We start from the raw sequence: 22419 nt of genomic DNA, 5'->3' as shown, positions 1-22419 counted from the left end.
GATACCGTTCCTCACAAGCGAGTATTAATCAAATTGCGTGCGTATGGAGTATCGTCTCAGTCGTGTGACTGGATTCGTGGTTTCCTCTCAGAGAGGTCATAGTTCGTAGTGATAGACGGTAAATCATCGAGTAGAACAGAAGTGATATCTGGCGTTCCGCAAGGTAGTGTCATAGGCCCTCTGCTGTTCCTGATTTATATAAATGATCTAGGTGATAATCTGAGCAGCCCCCTTAGATTTTTTGCAGATGACGCTCTAATTTACCGTCTAGTAAAATCATCAGACGATCAATTCCAATTACAAAATGATCTAGAGAGAATTTCTGAATGGTGCGAAAAGTGGCAAATGGCACTAAACAAAGAGAAGTGCGAGGTCATCCACAAGGGTACTAAAAGAAATCCGATAAATTTTGGGTATACGATAAATTGCACAAATGTAAGGGCTGTCAATACGACTAAATACCTAGGAATTACAATTACGAGCAACTTGAATTGGAAAGACCATTTATATAATGTTGTGGGGAAGGCGAAACAAAGACTGCGCATTGTTGGCAGAACACTTAGAAGATGCGACAAACCCACTAAAGAGACAGCCTACATTACGCTTGTCCGTCCTCTGCTGGAATATTGCTGTGCGGTATGGGATCCTTACCAGGTAGGATTGATGGAGGACATCGAAAAAGTGCAAAGAAGGGCAGCTCGTTTCGTGTTATCGCGCAATAGGGGTGAGAGTGTCACTGATATGATACGCGAGTTGGGGTTGCAGTCACTGAAACAAAGGCGGTTTTCTTTGCGGCGAGATCTATTTACGAAATTTCAATTACCAACTTTCTCTTCCGAATGCGAAAATATTTTGTTTACACCCATCTACGTAGGGAGAAATGATCATCATTATAAAATAAGAGAAATCAGAGATCGAACGGAAAGATTTAGGTGTTCCTTTTTCCCACGCGCCATTCGAGAGTGGAATGGCAAAGAAGTAGTATGAAAATGGTTCGATGAACCCTCTGCCAGGCACTTAAGTGTGAATTGCAGAGTAACCATGTAGATGTAGATGTAAACGTATAATAAAGCAACAATTAAAAAAGGAAAACACTATCGCAACGATAATAAATGTACTCTTTCCCCGAAAATAGGAAAGTCGACCATAGCGGTCGCGCGGTTCCAGACTGTAGCGCCTAGAACCGCTCGGCCACTTCGGCCGGCGAAGCTTTGTGGAGAAAGGACACTGCAGCTAGCGGTTGGTGAGTACAGTTCGTAGCTCCTAGAGAAGGTTTCTGCTGATAGGGAGTAGGTCGATGTAGAACTTCCTCATGTTAAACCCATGTAATATTTAAGTACTTCAGCTTACGTGAAGCTTGTGTAGTTATGTGTTTTCGGAATGTGGCATAATTATTTTGTAAAAAAAAAATCGGCGATGATGGTGGTTGAAATTAAAAGTGCGGAAGTTGCTTTGTTGCTTTCGGCCATCATGGTGTGGAATTTCTAGCAGTGAATATGTTTAGGGGGAAAAATGGTTCAAATGGCTCTGAGCACTATGGGACTTAACTTCTAAGGTCATCAGTCCCCTAGAACGTAGAACTAATTAAACCTAACTAACCTAAGGACATCATACACATCAATGCCCGAGGCAGGATTCGAACCTGCGACCGTAGCGGTTGCGCGGTTCCAGACTGTAGCGCCTAGAGCCGCTCGGCCACTTCGGCCGGCGTTTAGGAAAAGCTAGTCAGTATAACTTCGGGTGAACGTGAGAATAATAGTGTTTTCGAGCGAACGTGATTTTTATTATTCTCAGTTTTTATGTTTTCGTGGAAGGTGCTACTGTCTCTTTGTGTTCGTCTCGTACCTCGTGTATGGTAACACCGATGATTCTTCTGGTCTACTACTGCACTGCAATAGGTTTTCATATTACCAGTTTAATTGTTTCGTGTGTTATAATTTCAGTAAAGTATCAGATTTTCGTGCGCATAGAGGAAATGTTTGTAATGGTTTGTTCTGAGCGGACCACATAAGTTGAAACAGTTGGGTGGGTGGGTTGTTTCTGCAGTGCCGAGTTAATTTTATTTCTTGACGGCAAAATCATTCTGGTATTGTATCATTAAAAGTTCTTACGTTTGTGCTTGGTTTAATGTCTATTTTCTGAACAGTTAACTGGTAATCAAGTTTACCACGCGCTGAAGTTCGGTCGTTCGTAAGCGGCAGGGGCGAATTCCATGTCGTATATCTACCATACAAACCTTGCGAATCGGATAAACCTCTTCCCAAGCTAGTGCATGAGCATAATGGTGAGAGGTATCTCTCTGAACTATTTCTGTCGTGGGTATGTAGATGGAATGATTGAATTATTGTGTTCCACTTCCCTTTTGTGTGTTTTTTCCTTTTTTTAAATTGCGCTATTCTACATTTTTTGGCGAATTATTTAGTTAAATTTTTTTATTCAGGCTTCACTCGTGTGTATTCATAGGATGTGCATCAAATTCAGTCATGAAATAAATGTGCTACGTAAAAGCCAAATTCTGCGTCCTTTATCTCTCTCATTGATGCTACTTTTCAAATTATTATTCTATTCCCTGATTTTTTAAAAGTTAATCTGCTTGCTGTTGATGAACAAAAATGGGAGGAAAAATCAAAGTGAACGGCATACTGTCTCAAAATTAAGGAATTCACATGTAACTAAACAAGCTCATTGATGTACGACATACAATGCTATTCATCTCGTTAGTTTCTTTGATAAAAAACGCATTCTTATAATTAAATTAAACTGCTAATTTCCATTTCGGTCTTTTCTTAATTCTTAGGAAGGGCTTGGGCTGGTGGCGACCCTGTAATTTTTAAATTTCTAATTATACTTGTAAGGTGGCTTAACCAGAAATTGCGCACAAGGGTTACATCTCCATTATTCTTGGTACATAATGTATGTCGAGCCTTGGCTAGGATCCGTTTACAGTTCTACATACATACTTCACATATGGCCAACCCTGCCCTAGGATGCGTTAGACCGGCGAAATTCTGATATACAAGTTACATGTGTTAATTATGTGCAAATTTTTTCACAGCGCTCAAACAACTTCTGTGTTGAAACTTCCTGGCAGATTAAAACTGTGTGCCGCACCGAGAATCTAACTCGGGACCTTTGCCTTGGTAGGGCACTTGCCCGCGAAAGGCAAAGGTCACGAGTTCGAGTCTCGGTCCGGCACACAGTTTTAATCTGCCAGGAAGTTTCATATCAGCGCACACTCCGCTGCAGAGTGAAAATCTCATTCTGGAAACTTCTGTGTTGCTTGAGAGAAAGAGTTTGTCTAGACGTTGTGAACAGCGTTGTTTGTTGTCTATTGTATTTATGTATATGTTGTTTTTTTTTTAATTTGTGTGACGCTTTGATATGTTATTGGTTTTTTGCGTGTGACAAAATTGAGTACAGGCCGCATTTTAAATTGTGTTCTTGCACAGTAAAATAATCGTGTGTTGTCATGGTCAGTGGACGCCGAAATTATTCTTTTATTGTGTGGATTTTTTAATTTTAAAATTATGGATACGCGCAGCCGTGCGAAAAACAACAGTAGCGATAATCAGGACGACAATACTATCGGGCTGAGTGTAAATAATGAACCTTTAGAACACATAGGAAACGTGATGCTGAACTCAGTTGAGCAAACTGAAGAAGTATAAAATCGTGCGGATCCGGATAGTCAGAAATTACAGGACACGGAGGATCCTGATAGGGAACGTAATAAATGAAGGACACACGATAAGAGTAATGAACCCACCATTAGCCAGCTTAACAGTGCGCTGGTAGACATGGGCGCGCTCTTGCAAAGTATGATGGGGCAATTAAGTATAATCGACGAGATACATAAATGTACAAAGGAAACTGAAAAGCGTTTGGAAGCAACAGTAAAGCGGTTTGATGCTGTGATAGAGTGTGGTGAGCAGACACAGAAGCGACTGTAGCCGACAGAAAAGCGATTCGAGAAACTAGAGAATAACGTAGTAAACAACCTGAAAGAATTTCAGACCAAATTACGAGAAGAAATAGCTACAGAAATAGGGAAAGCTGTTAGTGTTGTGGAGCAGCGTCTCGGCCATGTTGAAAACGAACAGTCAAGACTTAACAAGGTGGCCGAACAACAGGCACGCATAATGACCGAGAAATTGCAGGCTTTGGAAACTCAGTCCGAACGGGACCGCGCAGAGCTATTGTCCAAGGTGCAGGTAGCGAGCGCGCGGTGTCCGGAGACTGAACAGCAGGGATTAGTGGTCTCCAACAAGAGCTGGATCGAAGCAAACAAGAAAATGCTTCTGAAACCAAAGACCTGAGAAATGAGCTTGCGAAGGTCGTCGTAATGGTAGACAACAGTTCGGGGGCAGGTATTAGTGAGAATACAGAAGAGGTGCGATCTTTGCTGAAGTTTCAGCACGGACAATACAGCAAAGGACTTGGAGGAGCAGTTGAACGGAATGGAGGCATCAAGGGATCACAAATTTAGCATTGGAGGGCAGCGTGGAGGGTAAAAATCGTAGAGGGAGACCAAGAGATGAGTACACTAAGCAGATTCAGAAGGATGTAGGTTGCAATAGGTACTGGGAGATGAAGAAGCTTGCACAGGATAGAGTAGCATGGAGAGCTGCATCAAACCAGTCTCAGGACTGAAGACCACAACAACAATACCTAATCAATCGACAGAAAGCGGGGGTAACCCGTGATCTGGTTGAACGTGTGGGGGACCTCGAAACACGTATAGAACATGGTCGAGGGGTGGCCGGACGAAATAAAGCACACGGAAGTGCGGAGAGTGACTCTGGGCATGAGGACGGATGGGACTCTAGCGATAACGATGCCGTCGGAAATACATGGGGCCGAACAAGGAATTCATGCGATCGATCTCCGCGAAGAGAAAGGCAGGAAGTCGATTTCAAGCACTTTCTTTCACTGAGAAAGTTCGTCGTATTTAAAAACGCAAGTGATGGAATCCACTCCGTCGCTTGGATAGATCAGTTTGAGTTTGCGCTGCCTCCAACGTCGCCCAGCACTCATAAAAGTGAGTTAATGTGTAGTTTCCCAGTGGGGGAACATGCCGCGCTAATGAGAACCGTAGCGCGCAGTAGTGGCACGGTGTGTGAGTTTAAACAAGCTTTTCTTTTGGCCTACTGGTCGGAAGCTACATAGGGCAGGGTAAAGCATAAGATTATTTGATACCCTCCGTGAGAAACTCAGATTTCACGAGCGCGTCTTCTCTAATCAATCACATTGTACAGGCAAATCAATACTTGTATGACCCATTCGGACCAGCAGAGCTGATCCGGATTTGTCTAACGAAACTTCCGGCACATATGCGCCACATCTTCCTTGCTGAAAGGTGCAAAGCTGATGTGGAAGCTTTCAAAGGAATACTGCAAGAACTTTTGCTAATAAAGTGCTTACCTTATTCGAACACTGTTTTCCCCCAAAACTCACCAAGGTTAAAGTCTACAAAGAAGCCATGGATTACTCAAGGAATAGCGGTATCTTGTAAAACAAAAAGAAAACTGTATCTGTCAATCCGAAACAGTTCCGATGTTGATGCTATAGCACATTACAAGAAATACTGCAAAATATTAAAGACTGTAATACGAACATCAAAGCAAATATATTACAAGGAAAAGATAGTCATATCAGATAACAAAATAAAGACTATATGGGATATAGTGAAGGAGGAGACCAGTAGAACCAGACACGAAGAGAGACAAATAGCATTAAGAGTAAATGATACATTGGTGACGGACGTGTATAGTGTTGCAGAACTTTTTAACAAACATTTTATAACTGTTACTGACAAGATGGGGTTGTCAGGTTCTGTAGATGCTACTATGGAATACCTCACACCAGACATTTCAAGTAACTTCCATAAAATGAATTTAACCCTCACTACTCCAGCAGAAATAGTATCCATAAAATCTTTAAAATCAAAAACATCTAGTGGGTATGATGAAATATCACTAAAGTTAATTAAAGAATGTGATTCTGAGTTAAGCAACATATTAAGGTATCTGTGTAACCAGTCATTTATCAGTGGAATATTTCCTGAATGGTTGAAATATGCTGAAGTTAAGCCACTGTTTAAGAAGGGAGATAAAGAAATAGCATAAAATTACCGTCAAATTTCACTTTTGCCAGCACTCTCAAAAATTTTAGAAAAAGTAATGTACAATCGGCTTAATAACCATCTTATCTCAAATAACATACTGTCAAAGTCACAGTTCGGATTTCTAAAGAGTTCTGATATTGAGAAGGCTATCTACACATACAGCGAAAATGTACTTAATTCATTAGATAAAAAACTGTAGGCAACTGGTATATTTTGTGATCTGTCAAAGACATTTGACTGTGTAAATCACAATATCCTTGTAAGTAAATTAGAATATTATAGTGTAACAGGAAAGGCTGCAAAATGGTTCAACTCTTATATATCTGGGAGGAAACAAAGGGTGTTATTAGGAAAGAGACCTAAGTCCCAAACTGCTCAGAGCCATTTTAGGAAAGAGACATGTATCAAGCTATCAGGCATCATCCAACTGGGAACTAATTACATGTGGAGTCCCAAAAGGTTCCATTTTAGGGCCATTACTTTTTCCTGTGTATATCAATGACCTTTCATCAGTAACATTACCAGAAGCCAAGTTCGTTTTGTTTGCCGATGATACAAACATTCCAATAAATAGCAAATCAAGTGTTGTCTTAGAAAGGACAGCTAATAAAATATTTAGGGACATTAATCACTGGTTCCTAGCCAATTCTTTGTCACTAAACTTTGAAAAAACACACTACATGCAGTTCAGAACTTGTAAGGGGTGTCCCGCGAGTATATGCCTAACATACGATGACAAACAGATAGAAGAAGTGGACAGTGTTAAATTCTTGGGATTACAGCTTGATAATAAATTCAACTGGGACGAGCACACCACAGAACTGCTGAAGCGTCTTAACAAATCTCTATTTGCAATGCAAATTGTGTCAGACATAGGGGATATAAAAATGAAAAAGCTGGCATACTATGCTTACTATCATTCCATAATGTCATATGGGATTATTTTTTGGGGCAATTCATCAAGCCAAGCTAAAGTTTTCCGGGCACAAAAACGTGCAGTAAGAGTTATAAGTGGTGTGAACTGAAGAACATCCTGCAGAAGCCAGTTTAGGGAACTATAGGGATACTAACTACTGCTTCCCAATATATTTATTCCTTAATGAAATTTGTCATTAAAAATACATCACTTTTTCAAACCAACAGCTCAATTCATGGAATCAATACTAGAAATAAGAATAATATTCACTAGGATTTAAAGTCACTTAGTCTTGTACAAAAAGGTGTGCATTATTCAGGAACACACATTTTCAATAACTTGGCAGCAGCCATAAAAAGCTTAACAACCAAAGAAATTCAGTTTAAGAGAAGCCTAAAGGATTTATTGGTGGCCACCTCCTTCTACTCCATTGAAGAATTTCTCAGTAGAACCAACTGATTCGTGTATCAATATAACTTCTGCACAATTTCAGTGCAGTAATGTGTTCATTGTAAATAGGTGTATGTGTGTGTGCGCGCGTGTGTGTGTGTGTGTTTAAGTACAATCTAACCTCTGCACCAGTTCAGTGCAGTAATTTGTTCATAGTAAATAAGTATTTGGTAGTTGTATTACACTTTTATTACCTTATAAATAAATAAAAACTTTTTTATTTTAAATGCAGTGCATTAGTATTTGTAAAATGATTCTTTGATATAGCGTTCATTAACAAATGACGACCATGCCACTTGGTACCTGTGAAATGGTGCATTAGCTTATTTGTTTGAGTTGTAAATATTTGTCATGTATTGTTGTTTATCTGACATGTTCTACATCCTGGAGGACCTCCTCACTATGGATCAATTGGAATGAAAGTAAATCTAATCTAATCTAGAAGACGACTCCGATGCGTATGCGTCTAATTTTGCGGGCGAGCCCCGTGGTGCGGAAGCGCAAGACTCCAGACGCAAGCAAGAAAGATCGAGAGGACGCGACCGAAATCGATCACGGGGCCATGATCGACAAAATGGGAATAGTAATAACGAATGGCCTAACCGTGGAAATAACTGGAGCAATAGATTCAATAGGAACCGTCATTTTGGTAATGAGTGGGTGCATGCAAATTATGATACAAACCCTGGAAGCGGTGTAAATCGAGATTACGTAATTAGGACCAATCGTTGCGTCAGTTTCCCGAAAAAATAAATAAAGTGCACTAATTTAATCTTCCTCTCCTGCATCTGGACAGTTTCCATATGTTGGGGAGTGCACTTGGGCTTTCCATCCAGTAGAATTAGGATTCGAGTTCCATTAATTCCAAGCGCCTCTGGTGGTAGAGTTGTGTTAAGGGGGGTAAGACGTCAAACGGGCCGACTTGGAGCAAGAGAGGCACCACAGGACATTTTAATTTCCACTGTCTATACTTTTACAAATGAATTCATAAAACTTTAACAGCGTGACCAGGAAGGATTCAGGATTCATACTCATAGCAGTGGAAGCTCAAAAACGTAACAAAACACTTTTTTTTATATGTGAAATTTCATCATTTTTTCACTTACTACTGGCTGCATTTGTTGCTATAGGTACAGTTTTCTTCCTAAGTAAGAGGTTCTTCGATGACTTTTGCACAGCATACAAACCATAGTTACAGGTGTACGAAACTCTAGAAGTTATTTAATTTATGAAAAAATGAATGATCTGTTACATTTTAAACTTCATGTTTTGAAAAAAACTCAAGTTTTACAGTTAATTATCTCAAGTTTTTTCCACAGTTTTTTAATAGATTTGGAAAATTCTAGAGTTTCATACACCTGTAACTACTGTTTGAATGCTATGAAAAATTTATCGTAGAATCTCTCTTACTTAGGAAGAGAAGTGTACCTATAGTAACAAATGCAGCCAATATTAAGTGAAAAAATGATGAAATTTCACATGTAAAAAAAGGTATTTTGCTACGTTTTTGAACTTCCACTGCGATGAGTGTGAGTCCTCAACCCTTCCTGGTCATGGTGACAAAGTTTTATGAATTTATTTGTAAAAGTATAGACAGTAGAAATTAAAATGTCCTGTGGTGACTCTCCTGCTCCAAGTCGGCCCGTTTTACGTGCTACCCCCCTTAAGGGGTTGCACTTGGCCTTTCCACCCAGGAGGACCAGGGTTCGAGACCTGGAAAGGACACTGCCAAGTTTACTTTCTCGCCCATTCCCGCGTGGTGGGTGGGGTGGGATGTCAGCACAGCCCTGATACAAAGAAATTCCCTCCAAAATTCGAAATTCCCACCAAAATTCGAAATTTCTGCCAAAATTCGAAGTTACCCAATAGGGTAGGTGGAGTGGGGGAGGGGAAAGGGGGCTGGGGCCCATCTGCAATCTGAGAAAAACACATGGCATCATCTGGCGGGGGTGGACATTTATGGGGGAGGGGGTGGCTAGAGGAGAGGGGTGAGTAAATTATCAATCTATTTAATTTGCATATCAATTTGATATCAAAAGTGGAGTGACGCTGCCACTACTCTATACTTCCAAAGAATTCTCGCACATCTGCCATTGATTGCCTTGCAGTGTGGAATGTCGCTCTGTCCACTGAAAATTGTTCGTTACTAGTGAAAAATAAAATGTTAAAAGTATGTAAAGTGTACTTAGCGTATTTGTTATTAAAAAGTTGATGTTATTTATATTTTAGATACTGCCCAAACGTAAAAGAGGACGAAGTCTTGCCAGTTCTGAAGCCAAAAGCCGAAAAGAAAGTATAGCGAAAAACGAAACAGATGAAGAGCGTGTAGCACGTTTAAGCTCCCAATGAACAATAGTGATCATCGTGAGAAATAGAGAAACCGAAAAACAACGAAATGAGCTGACTGAAGACTCAAGAATTGCGACATAATCTTGTAATAAAACACTGCGAACTCAATCCAATCATGAAAATATCACCCTACGAGAAGCGTGGACGAGGACAATTATCAATACAAGCTAACAAATGAAGCATTCCAATATAACCTGACGAAAGAATATAACAAACACAAAAACTTTATAATCGAACAAATGGATAGCACCCGCCAATTTTGCAAAGCGAAAGGTTCAGCAGAGAAACTCCACGATTCTGTTGCACGAACTGAAAAATTCGATTATCACCAATAGAAGCATATCTGCAGGAATTTTGATATTGTATGACAGGGAAACTCCAGAATCAAGAGACTGTCTTCAAAATATAAAAGCGTACAGCGCTTGCTTCCAAATGACTTCTGTCGGTATCACTTCGATCAACACTAACAGAGTTGAAATCAATTTTTTTTTTGTCCAAGCACAAATCTATCAAAACGCAGGATCATTACTACCATTCCCAACGAAGACCATAAATTTCTGCATGTATATTCCATCGGAAACGAAGAAACAGAAACTGATCTACGATGGACAAATATCAGTATCCAAGAGGTACAGATGATCAGTCATCTGATTCACTTATTCGAAACAGCACTAGACCCAATGATTTCTGATGCTATAGAGTTATAATTCAATTCGAGCCAATAAAATACCACCTGGAGAACACGAACGTAGATTTAATGCACCTCAGATAGACGAGATTGCCATCGAAATTGTGGATAATGAAAATACAAGCCGTGACATAATTGTGCAACGAAGAAGAGCAGGACTACAACGCATTGCAGAGACACATCATTCATATGATGCCCTCCAGTATCCATTAATATTTCTGCCCGGAGAGGATGGATATCTTTGTAATGTGAAACAAATCCAACCTGAAACAGGCGTTAAAGAAATGATTGTCACCTCAAAGGATTTCTATGCTTACCGCTTAGCGATCAGAGACTATGAAACATTTAATCACATTCTGAATACTCCTCGTTTACTCCAACAATTCGTGGTAGGTCTGTATGCAAAAACAGAAGTGGAACTGATGCTCTACATAAGACTGAATCAGAAGAAACTATGCACAGAAGAATACATCTATCTTAGAGATGCAATCGTAAATGATGGAAACATTTACGACATTAGAACAATGGTAATGTTACACTCATCATACAAAGGAAGTCAGAGACACATTCACAAATACACTCAGGATGCCATGACCTACATAAGAAAATATGGACGACCTGACCTCCTCATTAATGCACATACAATGGCCTAAGATCAAAGAACAACTAAAATATTGACAAGCCCCAATGCTTTCACACGACGTAACAGCCAGAGTTTTCCGACAAAAACAAATGACATTTGTTCCGCTATAACGATAAGCAAAGGTGAAGAACGCAAGAGCGAAGAAGGCTGTGAGACGACGTCAGCCAGTAGGCCGCTGACAAGGACCGTACCACGACAGGAGTGCCCTCTAGCTAAAGAGAATATAAACGCCGCTCCTGCCAGCCTCGGCCACGCACTATTTGCATAGTACGAGGTGCATTCAAGTTCTAAGGCCTCCGACTTTTTTTCTCTGGACTGGAAAGAGATAGAAACATGCACATTGTTTTCAAATGAGGCCGCGTTCATTGTCAATACGTCCCAGAGATGGCAGCACCGTACGGCAGATGGAATTCTACCGCCAGCGGCGAGAATGAGAACTGTTTTAAATACTTAAAATGGCGACGTTTTCCTTACATGAACAGGGTGCAATCATTCGTTTTCTGAATTTGCGTGGTGTGAAACCAATTGAAATTCATCGACAGTTGAAGGAGACGTGTGGTGATGGAGTTATGGATGTGTCGAAAGTGCGTTCGTGGGTACGACAGTTTAATGAAGGCAGAACATCATGTGACAACAAACCGAAACAATCTCGGGCTCGCACAAGCCAGTCTGATGACATGATCGAGAAAGTGGAGAGAATTGTTTTGGGGGATCACTGAATGACTGTTGAACAGATCGCCTCCAGAGTTGGCATTTCTGTGGGTTCTGTGCACACAATCCTGCATGACATGCTGAAAATGCGAAAAGTGTCATCCAGGTGGGTGCCACGAATGCTGATGGATGACCACATGGCTGCCCGTGTGGCATGTTGCCAAGCAATGTTGACGCACAACGACAGCATGAATGGGACTTTCTTTTCGTCGGTTGTGACAATGGATGAGATGTGGATGCCATTTTTCAATCCAGAAACAAAGCGCCAGTCAGCTCAATGGAAGCACACAGATACACCGCCACCAAAAAAATTTCGGGTAACTGCCAGTGCTGAAAAAATGATGGTGTCCATGTTCTGGGACAGCGAGGGCGTAATCCTTACCCATTGCGTTCCAAAGGGCACTACGGTAACAGGTGCATCCTACAAAAATGTTTTGAAGAACAAATTCCTTCCTGCACTGCAACAAAAACGTCCGGGAAGGGCTGCGCTTGTGCTGTTTCACCAAGACAACGAACCCGCACATCGAGCTAACGTTACGCAACAGTTTCTTCGTGATAACAACTTTGAAATGATTCCTCATGCTCCCTACTCACCTGACCTGGCTCCTAGCGACTTTTGGCTTTTTCCAACAATGAAAGACACTCTCCGTGGCCGCACGTTCACCAGCCGTGCTGCTATTGCCTCAGCGATTTTCCAGTGGTCAAAACAGACTCCTAAAGAAGCCTTCGCCGCTGCCATGGAATCATGGCGTCAGCGTTGTGAAAAATGTGTACGTCTGCAGGGCGATTACGTCGAGAAGTAACGCCAGTTTCATCGATTTCGGGTGAGAAGTTAATTAGAAAAAAAATTGGAGGCCTTAGAACTTGAATGCATCTCGTACTAGCAAGGATTATAATCCTAGCACAGTATGAGCACAAGACTCGGCCTAGCGGCGAGTACTACGACAGCACTGACATGTGATCCATATCAATTGCTTACGTGCACCTTGTGTACAGCAAAGGACTTAGATTGCTTGCATGTCGCCCATCGCTTGCGACACTGTTGTAAATTCAAAATTAAGTAGTGTCAATCTGCTTATTTGTAATAACGCTATTAAAATGCTTTGTCTGAATAGTTGTATAGCTACCCGAGAAAGCAAAGCTACCCGAGAAAGCAGCATCCTTTAGGCACTCTATAAGCGACGAGTGGAGAGGACCGCACAAGATTTATTGAAGCATCACAAAGTACCACATCTATGGAACCATTCGATGCTGGATGTACACAAACCACTGGTAAAAACGAGGAGTGCGTCACTCACACAATCTCATATGGCTACACGGCTGAACTCATCCCACGGATATCGACAAAATCATCCGAGCTGAATTTCCAAATCCACAAGAAGATCCGGAACTGTACGACATTGTAGTGATAAACTTGATTGGCGGACCATGCTGGCCATTAAACCCCAATTTCTAAGTATGAGTGATGGAAAATGAACAATAAAGTACCCAAAACTATATCTGGACAACACACAAACCAGGGTTGATAGCTGTTTCAAATACAGAAGACGATCACCCAAAAACGGTGGCTTCACAGCGAAAATACGAAAACGATGCGGAAATACACTATGTGATCAAATGTATCCGGACACCTGGCTGAAAAAGACTTAAAAGTTCGTGGCGCTCTCCATCGGTAATTCTGGAATTCAGTATGGTGTTGGCCCAACCTTAGCCTTGATGACAGCTTCCACTCTCACAGGTATACGTTCAGTCAGGTGCTGGAAGGTTTCTTACGGAATGGCAGCCCATTCTTCAAGGAGTGCTGCACTGAGAAGATGGATCGAAGTCGGTCGGTGAGGCCTGGCACGAAGTCGGCGTTCCAAAACATCCCAAAGGTGTTCTATAGGATTCAGGTTAGGACTCTGTGCAGGCCAGTCGATTACAGGGATGTTATTGTTGTGTGACCACACCGCCACAGGCCGAGTATTATGAACAGGTGGCCGGCCGGAGTGGCCGAGCGGTTCTAGGCGCCTCAGTCTGGAAGCGCGCGACCGCTACGGTCGCAGGTTCGAATCCTGCCTCGGGCATGGATGTGTGTGATGTCCTTAGGTTGGTTAGGTTTAAGTAGTTCTAAGTTCTAGGGGACTGATGACCTCAGCAGTTAAGTCCCATAGTGCTCAGAGCCATTTGAACCATTTGAATGAACAGGTGATCGATCGTGTTGAAAGATGCAGTCTCCATCCCCGAATTGCTCTTCAACGGTGGGAAGCAAGAAGGTGCTTAAAACATCGATGTAGGCCTGTACTGTGATAGTGCCATGCAAAACAATTAAGGGCGCAAGCCCCCTCCATGAAAAACACGACCACGCCATAACACCACCGCCTCCGAATTTTACTGTTGGCACTACACACGCTAGCAGATGACGTTCACCGGGCATTCGCCATGCCCACACCCTGCCATCGGATCGCCGCATTGTGTACCGTGATTCGTCATTCCACAGAACGTTTTCCCACTGTTCAGTCGTCCAATGTTTACGCTCCTTACACCAAGCGAGGCGTCGCTTGGCATTTACCGGCGTGATGTGTGGCTTATGAGCAGCCGCTCGACCATGAAATCAAAATTTTCTCGTCTGCCACATGTCATTGTACTTGCCGTGGATTCTGATGCAGTTTGGAATTCCTGTGTTATGCTCTGGATAGATGTCTGCCTATTACACATTATGACCCTCTTCAACTGTCAGCGGTCTCTGTCAGTCAACAGAGGAGGTCGGCCTGTACGCTTTTCCACTTCACGTTTCCACTTCACTATCAAATCGGAAACAGAGTACCTAGGGATGTTTAGGAGTGTGGAAATCTCGCGTACAGACATCCAGTCAGATGACCACGTTCGAAGTCCGTGAGTTCCGCGGAGCGTCCCATTCTGCTCTGTCGCGATGTGTACTGACTGCTGAGGGCGTTGATATGGAGTACCTTGCAGTAAGTGGAAGCACAATGCATCTAATATGAAAAACGTATGTTTGTGCGGGTGTATAGATACTTTTGATCACATAGTGTAGATAATCAATGAGTAGTACCATATAAAAGATTACTCTCCGAAATGTTCGAAGCACTCGCTTCAATGAAATCCATCAAATATGTCTACAAATATATGAACAAAGGCAGTGACATGGCACTATTTCAAATAGTCAAAGACAGTGAACAACAAAACAGAAACGACGAAATCCTCATGAACCAAATGGGAAGATGCATCGACATTAACGAAGCAGCGTGGCGGATTTTCGCTTTTCCCTTATAAGAACGCACGGCAACTATTCTACATCTAGCAGTACATTTGAAGAATGGACAGGGAGTTTACTTCACAAAAGATCATGTCAGAAAAACTGAACCTTTTCAGAACGCAACATTAACAGTTTTCTATTAACTGTGCCACACCGATCCATTCACGAAAACATTACTATATGTCGACGTTCATACCTATTATACGTGGAACACAACAAGAAAAGTCTTTCAATGACGAAAACAAGGAATTCTGTTAGAAGATCATCTAGGAATCATGAAAACTGGCACCCTAGGCCGAGTATACGCCGTACATCCGTACAACGCCGACTGCTTCTTTATCCGGATATTGCTACACGAAGTACGGGGACCAACAAATTTCATAGCTCTCAAGACTGCTGATGGTTACCTAAGCCAGAATTCCAGGGAAGCATGCCAACGCTTGCGACTACTGGAAAACAACAACCACTGGGAATTAATATTAAAATGAGCCTCACTAACAGCCTCAGATGAACGAATGAGAGAATTATTCCACGTAATTCTAGCAACATGTAACCCATAGAACCAGAATAGCTATGGGACTCCTTCAAAGAGAGTATGCGTGATGACGTATGTTGTGGCTTGGCAGGAGAGCCAACCCACGAAGTTTAGAGGAAGCCGAAAGGCACGCGTTTAAGCTCACGCAGGCGTGAGGTCTGGAACAGGACAAGGAAATTAGAACTTAGAAAAACGGACGCAGATGGTGGAATACTTAACTTTAATCCATTAATGTTGAACGTAGCTCTTGTCTGTACATTATTTACAATATAAATAGCGACTGATAATGGCGCCTTGCTAGGTCGTAGCAAATGACGTAGCTGAAGGCTATGCTAACTATCGTCTCGGCAAATGAGAGCGTATTTTGTCAGTGAACCATCGCTAGCAAAGTCGGTTGTACAACTGTGGCGAGTGCTAGGAAGTCTCTCTAGACCTGCCGTGTGGCGGCGCTCGGTCTGCAATCACTGATAGTGGCGACACGCGGGTCCGACGTATACTAACGGACCGCAGCCGATTTAAAGGCTACCACCTAGCAAGTGTGGTGTCTGGCGGTGACACCACAACGTAACTGTACCAAATCCGACAAGCTCGTCCTGAACTCACCATCGAATTCAACGACGACATCTTCAACGGAGCACTCATTCACCTAGAAGGTAAATGTTTTGTAATAAACAAACAGACGTTAATATGAAACCTCCTGGCAGATTAAAACTGTCTGCCGGACCCAGACTCGAACTCGGGACCTTTGCCTTTCGCGGGCAAGTGCTCAGCTGGTAGAGCACTTGCCCGCGAAAGGCAAAGTTCCCAGTTCGAGTCTCGGTCCGGCACACAGTTTTAATCTGCCAGGAAGTTTCATATCAGCGCACACTCCGCTGCAGAGTGAAAATCTCATTCTGGAAATGAAGAACACGTTTGTCTTGAACTTCGCCCACAACGCACGATTGGCTAACTTCAGCGCTGATGAACTCGGAAATGGCGCAAAATATATATATTTTTTTTCTTAAAAATAATTTCTATGCACAACGGACCCTGCCACACCCTTACAAGCTTTTCAGACTGTTCTCGTATCTATTCTGTCTAGCTTCTAGTCGTATCAAGTGGTTTGAAACTCACGAGCCTTCGTCACGTACCTCAAGGCTAATGGGTAACCGCTGACTGTCCTTACAAAGCGGCTCTACCGCCACTGACGTCACTGTTACCCAGACAAGTGACATTTAAGGTAATATTTTGGTCACGCGACTGCCATGCCCGCCAGTGACCACGTTCAAGGCTGCGCTTAACGACAGACTGTCGTGTTTATTAAGATTGTTTTCAGAAATTTTGATCTCGATCACTTCTTTTATTATGCTAGTCCGTAAACCATTTGTCATTTGTCCAATTTTACAGGAAACCGTAGCTGGAAACACCTCTCAAGCACTATACGGCGCTGTTCAACAGTGAGGACAGTCTGTTCAACACAGAACTGTCCACACTCAGTCGGGGTTCTGTACGTCCCTGGTGTTCTGAGGTCTGCATCGTCTTTCACAGGCCTCATGAGTTGTCCAATTTTTGTTGGTGGCCTGTAGACTGATTCGATTTCGTGCCTGTTTATCATTATTGTTTCTGAGCCACACAACGGCAGAAACTTAAGCTTCTTCGTATCTACATCTACATCTTCATCTACATCGTTACACTGCAATTCACACTTAAGTGCCTGGCAGAGGGTTCATCGAACCATTTTCATACTACTTCTGTACCATTCCACTCTAGAATGGCGCGCGGGAAAAAGGACCACCTAAATCTTTCCGTTCGAGCTCTGATTTCTCTTATTTTATTATGATGATCATTTCTCCCTACGTAGGTGGATGTCAACAAAATATTTACGCATTCGGAAGAGAAAGTTAGTGATCGAAATTTCGTAGATAGATCTCGCCTCAAAGAAAACCGCCTTTGTTTTAGTGAGTGTCACCCCAACTTGCGTATCATATCAGTGACACTCTCACCCCTATTGCGCGATAACACGAAAGGAGCTGCCCTTCTTTGCACTTTTTCGATGTCCTCCATCAATCCTACCTGGTAAGGATCCCACACCTCGCAGCAATATTCCAGCAGAGGACGGACAAGTGTAATATAGGCTGTCTCTTTAGTGGGTTTGTCGCGTCTTCTAAGTGTTCTGCCAACAAAGCGCAGTCTTTCTTTCTCCTTCCCCACAATATTATCTATGTGGTCTTTCCAATTTAAGTTGCTCTTAATTCTAATTCCTAGGTATTTAGTCGAATTGACAGCCCTTACATTTGTGCGATTTATCGTATACCCAAAATTTATCGGATTTCTTTTAATACCCATGTGGATGACCTCGCACTTTTCTTTGTTTAGTGCCAATTGCCACTTTTCGCACCATACAGAAATTCTCTCTAGATCATTTAGTAATTGGAACTGATCGTCTGATGATTTTACTAGACGGTAAATTACAGCGTCATCTGCAAACAATCTAAGGGAACTGCTCAGATTATCACCTAGGTAATTTATGTAAATCAGGAACAGCAGGATCCCTATGACACTACCTTGCGGAACGACAGATATCACTTCTGTTCTACTCGATGATTTACCCTCTGTCACTACGAACAGTGACCTCTCTGAGAGGAAATCACTAATCCAGTCACACAACTGAGACGATACTCCATATGCACGCAATTTGATTAATAGTCGCTTGTGAGGAACGGTATCAAAAGCCTTCTGGAAGTCTAGGAATATGGAATCGATCTGACATCCTTTGTCGACAGCACTCATTACTTCATGGGAATAAAGAGCTAGCTGTGTTGCACAAGAACTATATTTTCTGAATCCGTGTATCTATCAATCCGTTATGTATCAATAAGTCATTTTCTTCAAGGCGACTAATAATGTTCGAGTACAGTATATGCTCCAAAATCGTACTGCACATTGAGGTCAGTGGTATGGGTCGGTAATCCAATGGGTTAGTCTTATTTCCTTCCTTGAATATTGGTGTGACCTGTGCTACTTCCCAGTCTTTAGGAACAGACCTTTCGTCAAGTGAGCCGTTGCATATGATTGCTAAGAAAGGCGCCAGTGTGTCTACATAGTCTCAAAGGAACCTGATTGGTATACCATCTGGACCTGAAGACTTGCTTTTCTTAAGTGGTTTGAGTTGTTTTGCAACACCTAAGATATCTACTTTTGTGTCACTGTTCTGGTTTCGAATCCTGGAATATTTACTTCGTCTTCTTTCGTGAAGAAATTACGGAAAACTATTTAGTAACTCCGCTTTAGTGACACCATCATCGGTATCATTTCCATCGCTATCGCGCAGTGACGGTATTGACTGTTTTTGCCACTGAAGTACTCTACATACGACCAGAATCTCTTTGGGTTTACTACCATATTTTGAAACAATGTTTCATTGTGTAAACTATTAAAGGCATCGCGCATTGACGTCCGCACTAAATTTCGAGCTTCCGTGAAACTTAGCCAGTGTTCTGAATTTGGCATGCTTTTTTCGTTCCTTCTCCTAGAGGGGGGGGCTTCTGCTTACGAGTCTTCGGTAAATTAGATTGCGAAATTTGTTAATTGTTGCAGATGTTTCCTTTGAAAACATTCCCCAAGTGGTTCAGTTCTTTCAGCAGGCTTTCAGCTTCTCAAACGGCTTCCGCTCGATGTACCAAAGTCATCAGAACAGAAATTTTATCTGCTGAGTAGTGGTAGCTGATAGCGTGCAGAAACCAGGGCGTGTGGGATGGTTACAGTTAAACACAATGGCTGAGACACCCATTTTCTTTTCGGCGGACAATGACGTCGAAGATGGGAAGACATCGTATGTTCTACATCCATCGTGAACTTTATTAGAAAATGTATCATAAATTATAGAGGGCATTTGATGAAACAAGTTATGAGATCCCAGGCAGCGTAATACCAATGGATGTTAAGCATTCCCGAATAAATAAACAGTGAGAAAATGCTCCAGGTTACCACAGAAACGAAAACATTTGACAAATTGAAAGACACCAGTCTTCATACACTTCTCAAACAGGGGTAGTACACAACATTTGTTTCCTAGGGTTCAGGTGATGCTGGGGCGTTAAAGGAAACTCCTACTCACGTGAAGGAAAGGACAGAATGGTGAGCGGTAGAGATATATCAGATGTGGCCCCAGCGTTGCAGGTTGATGCAGGGAAGGACACAGTTATCAAAATACAGTGCACGCTCGGCAAGAAGTTAGGCTGCCGACAATTTAACGAGATTTTCTCCCACTTTATGGAAAAGTTATTTAACCCTAGGACGCCTAGGGGGGGGGGGGGGGTTCGTTCAACCCACAATTTTTTTATGTCCCCTGCTTTTGCCCAAGTAACTTACATACTACATATTCCCTTTGAGTTATTGTTTGTTGGTTGTTTTGTGAAACGTTAGTGTCAATATATCTTACAGAAAAATCCTGATTTGAAAGGAAAAATAAATAAACTTATTATGGGTCGAACAACCCCCCCCCCCCCCCCCCCTTAGGCTTTCATGCTATAGAAAATTTCCCTTAGTAGGATTTCGTATTTCTCATCTCTACTACAAAGCAAGTTAGTTTCTTGTTGGTTGGCATTCTTGATATTCACAACAATCGGTTTACTTTCAGAGGAAGTGATTGTTGATGTCAGTCAGCTGTTATTTATCTTGTAAACTTGCAGTGAGTTAGTGCAGTTCCCAACACGTAGGCCTCCAGTAACTTTGGTGTCCTACACAGAAAAAACGAAACCAAGTTGTTGTCAACAATGCACTGTTGTAGGAGAGAAGAATACAACAGAGATAAATGCATATTTTACTTCCACTACAGGTGGAATTGATACCATTGATCAAATGGCGCTTATGTACACCTGTAAGAGGGGAACAAAGATATGGCCTCTATCTGTATTCTACTCTCTCATCGACATTTGTGCTATCCATGCAACCACCATATTCATCCAGCAACATCCAAGATGGAATGAAAAGAAACACAACAAACGGAAACTTTATCTTCTGCAAGCTGGGATGGAACTAGTGAAATTGCAGGTAGAAGAAAGAAGTGCCAATTCAAGAGGGTTATCTAACCAAATCGTTCAATCAATGGAGACTATTCTACAAAAGAAAATCAAAGAAGTGACAACAGAAGCACATCAACCTCCTGCAGGGAAAGGTCAGTGCCGTATTTGTGTAAGAAAAGCTAAAACAAAGAAGCAGAAGTACAACAATCTAAGTAAACCAAAACAGTATTGTGGACAGTGCCATAAACATGTGTGTAACACACATTCAGAAAAATTGTGAAGTATGTCTCTTGACTTGAAGTTGAGGACTCAGAGTAGTCTATTGTATATGAACACATCTGTATTTTGTATTGTAATATGTCAATTTTTTATTCACTCAGTCCAATATTTATAACAATTAACTACATTTATAAACCGATGCCTTAGTTAAAGTACATAAACCATTTTGAAAGTTGTAATTTTTCGTCAGTAAACATATTTAATACCTGTGGGCTTGACAACCCCCCCCCCCCCCCCTTAGGCATCCAAGTTAGAAGAAAAGGCTTGGGCGTCCTAGGGTTAAGAGAATATCTGCTTGCTGAATCCATAAGGACGTGCATACAAAACCATTAGTAATATAAATGATCAAAGAATGTGTTTTCTTACCGCTAGCGATAGCTAGGAGCTGTCTCCGAAGGCCCGCACGCAGCATGACGAAATGTGTGAGCTCGCAGTGCCTGTGGCAGCGGTAGCTGGCAACACTTAACAGGTGTCTCTCACTGTACTCACCCAACAACTAGAACTCTGTGAATAAAACTGAGAAAAACAGTACCTGCTTCATCTCAAAAGCCAAGATAATCAGTTGATTTCCCGCTTGTACAGGATAGAACAATCAGATACGCTCCAGTAGATGGCGTCTGCACTCACTGTTCAAGGCCATCGCGGTATTCATTGAACTCGAACTATGATAGCGAAAGTGTATCAGATAACTCTGCTCTGTATAACGCTTTAAGCTAATTACGAGATCCACTCCAAAAGAAGTGCATATGTTTTTTTGAGCATCGCGTTTATTTTCCATAGCTTTGATTTTTTTTACAGTATGTTTATACATTCGTAAGTATCAGTTTTCCTCATAATTCCCGTTCCTCTCAACTGTCTTACTCTATCGTGAAACTGAGGATTGTACACCTGGGCGATACGAGACAGGACTGGCACATCTGATGTGTCGTTTAGTAACCTTCACACGGAAGTGTGAAGATTTTTAGAAAGCATCGCTCCTGGGAAACGCAACTCGCCCTTTTTTCACATGATATCTTGCGAACCATGGACGGAGGGTATCAGACGGATGCCATATTCCTTGACTCCCGGAAAGCGTTTGACTCGGTGCTCCACTGCAGACTCCTAACTAAGGTACGAGCATATGGGATTGGTTCACAAATATGTGAGTGGCTCGAAGACTTCTTATGTAATAGAACCCATTACGTTGTCCTCGATGATGGGTGTTCATCGGAGGTGAGGGTATCATCTGGAGTGCCCCAGGGAAGTGTGGTAGGTCCGCTGTTGTTTTCTATCTACATAAATGATCTTTTGGGTAGGGTGGATAGCAATGTGCGGCTGTTTGCTGATGATGCTGTGGTGTACGGGAAGGTGTCGTCGTTGAGTGACTGTAGGAGGATACAAGATGACTTGGACAGGATTTGCGATTGGTGTAAAGAATGGCAGCTAACTCTAAATATAGATAAATGTAAATTAATGCAGATGAATA

At 42.0% G+C, this 22419-nt stretch overlaps 1 protein-coding gene across 1 annotated transcript in view; it reads right to left on the bottom strand.

The window, feature by feature from the left end:
• LOC126474207 (facilitated trehalose transporter Tret1-like) overlaps positions 1-21594 on the bottom strand; it is a 200551-nt gene extending 178957 nt beyond the window's left edge. The window contains exon 1 of the mRNA XM_050101671.1: positions 21582-21594. Within this exon, the coding sequence (XP_049957628.1) occupies positions 21582-21594 (13 nt within the window). The remainder of the gene's footprint in view (positions 1-21581) is intronic.
• Positions 21595-22419: the final 825 nt, after the last annotated feature.

This window comes from Schistocerca serialis, chromosome 4, assembly GCF_023864345.2.
Source record: "Schistocerca serialis cubense isolate TAMUIC-IGC-003099 chromosome 4, iqSchSeri2.2, whole genome shotgun sequence".
Taxonomy (NCBI): domain Eukaryota; kingdom Metazoa; phylum Arthropoda; class Insecta; order Orthoptera; family Acrididae; genus Schistocerca; species Schistocerca serialis.
The sequence above is the reverse complement of the archived record's forward strand: the minus strand, read 5'-3'. Positions and strand labels throughout refer to the sequence as shown.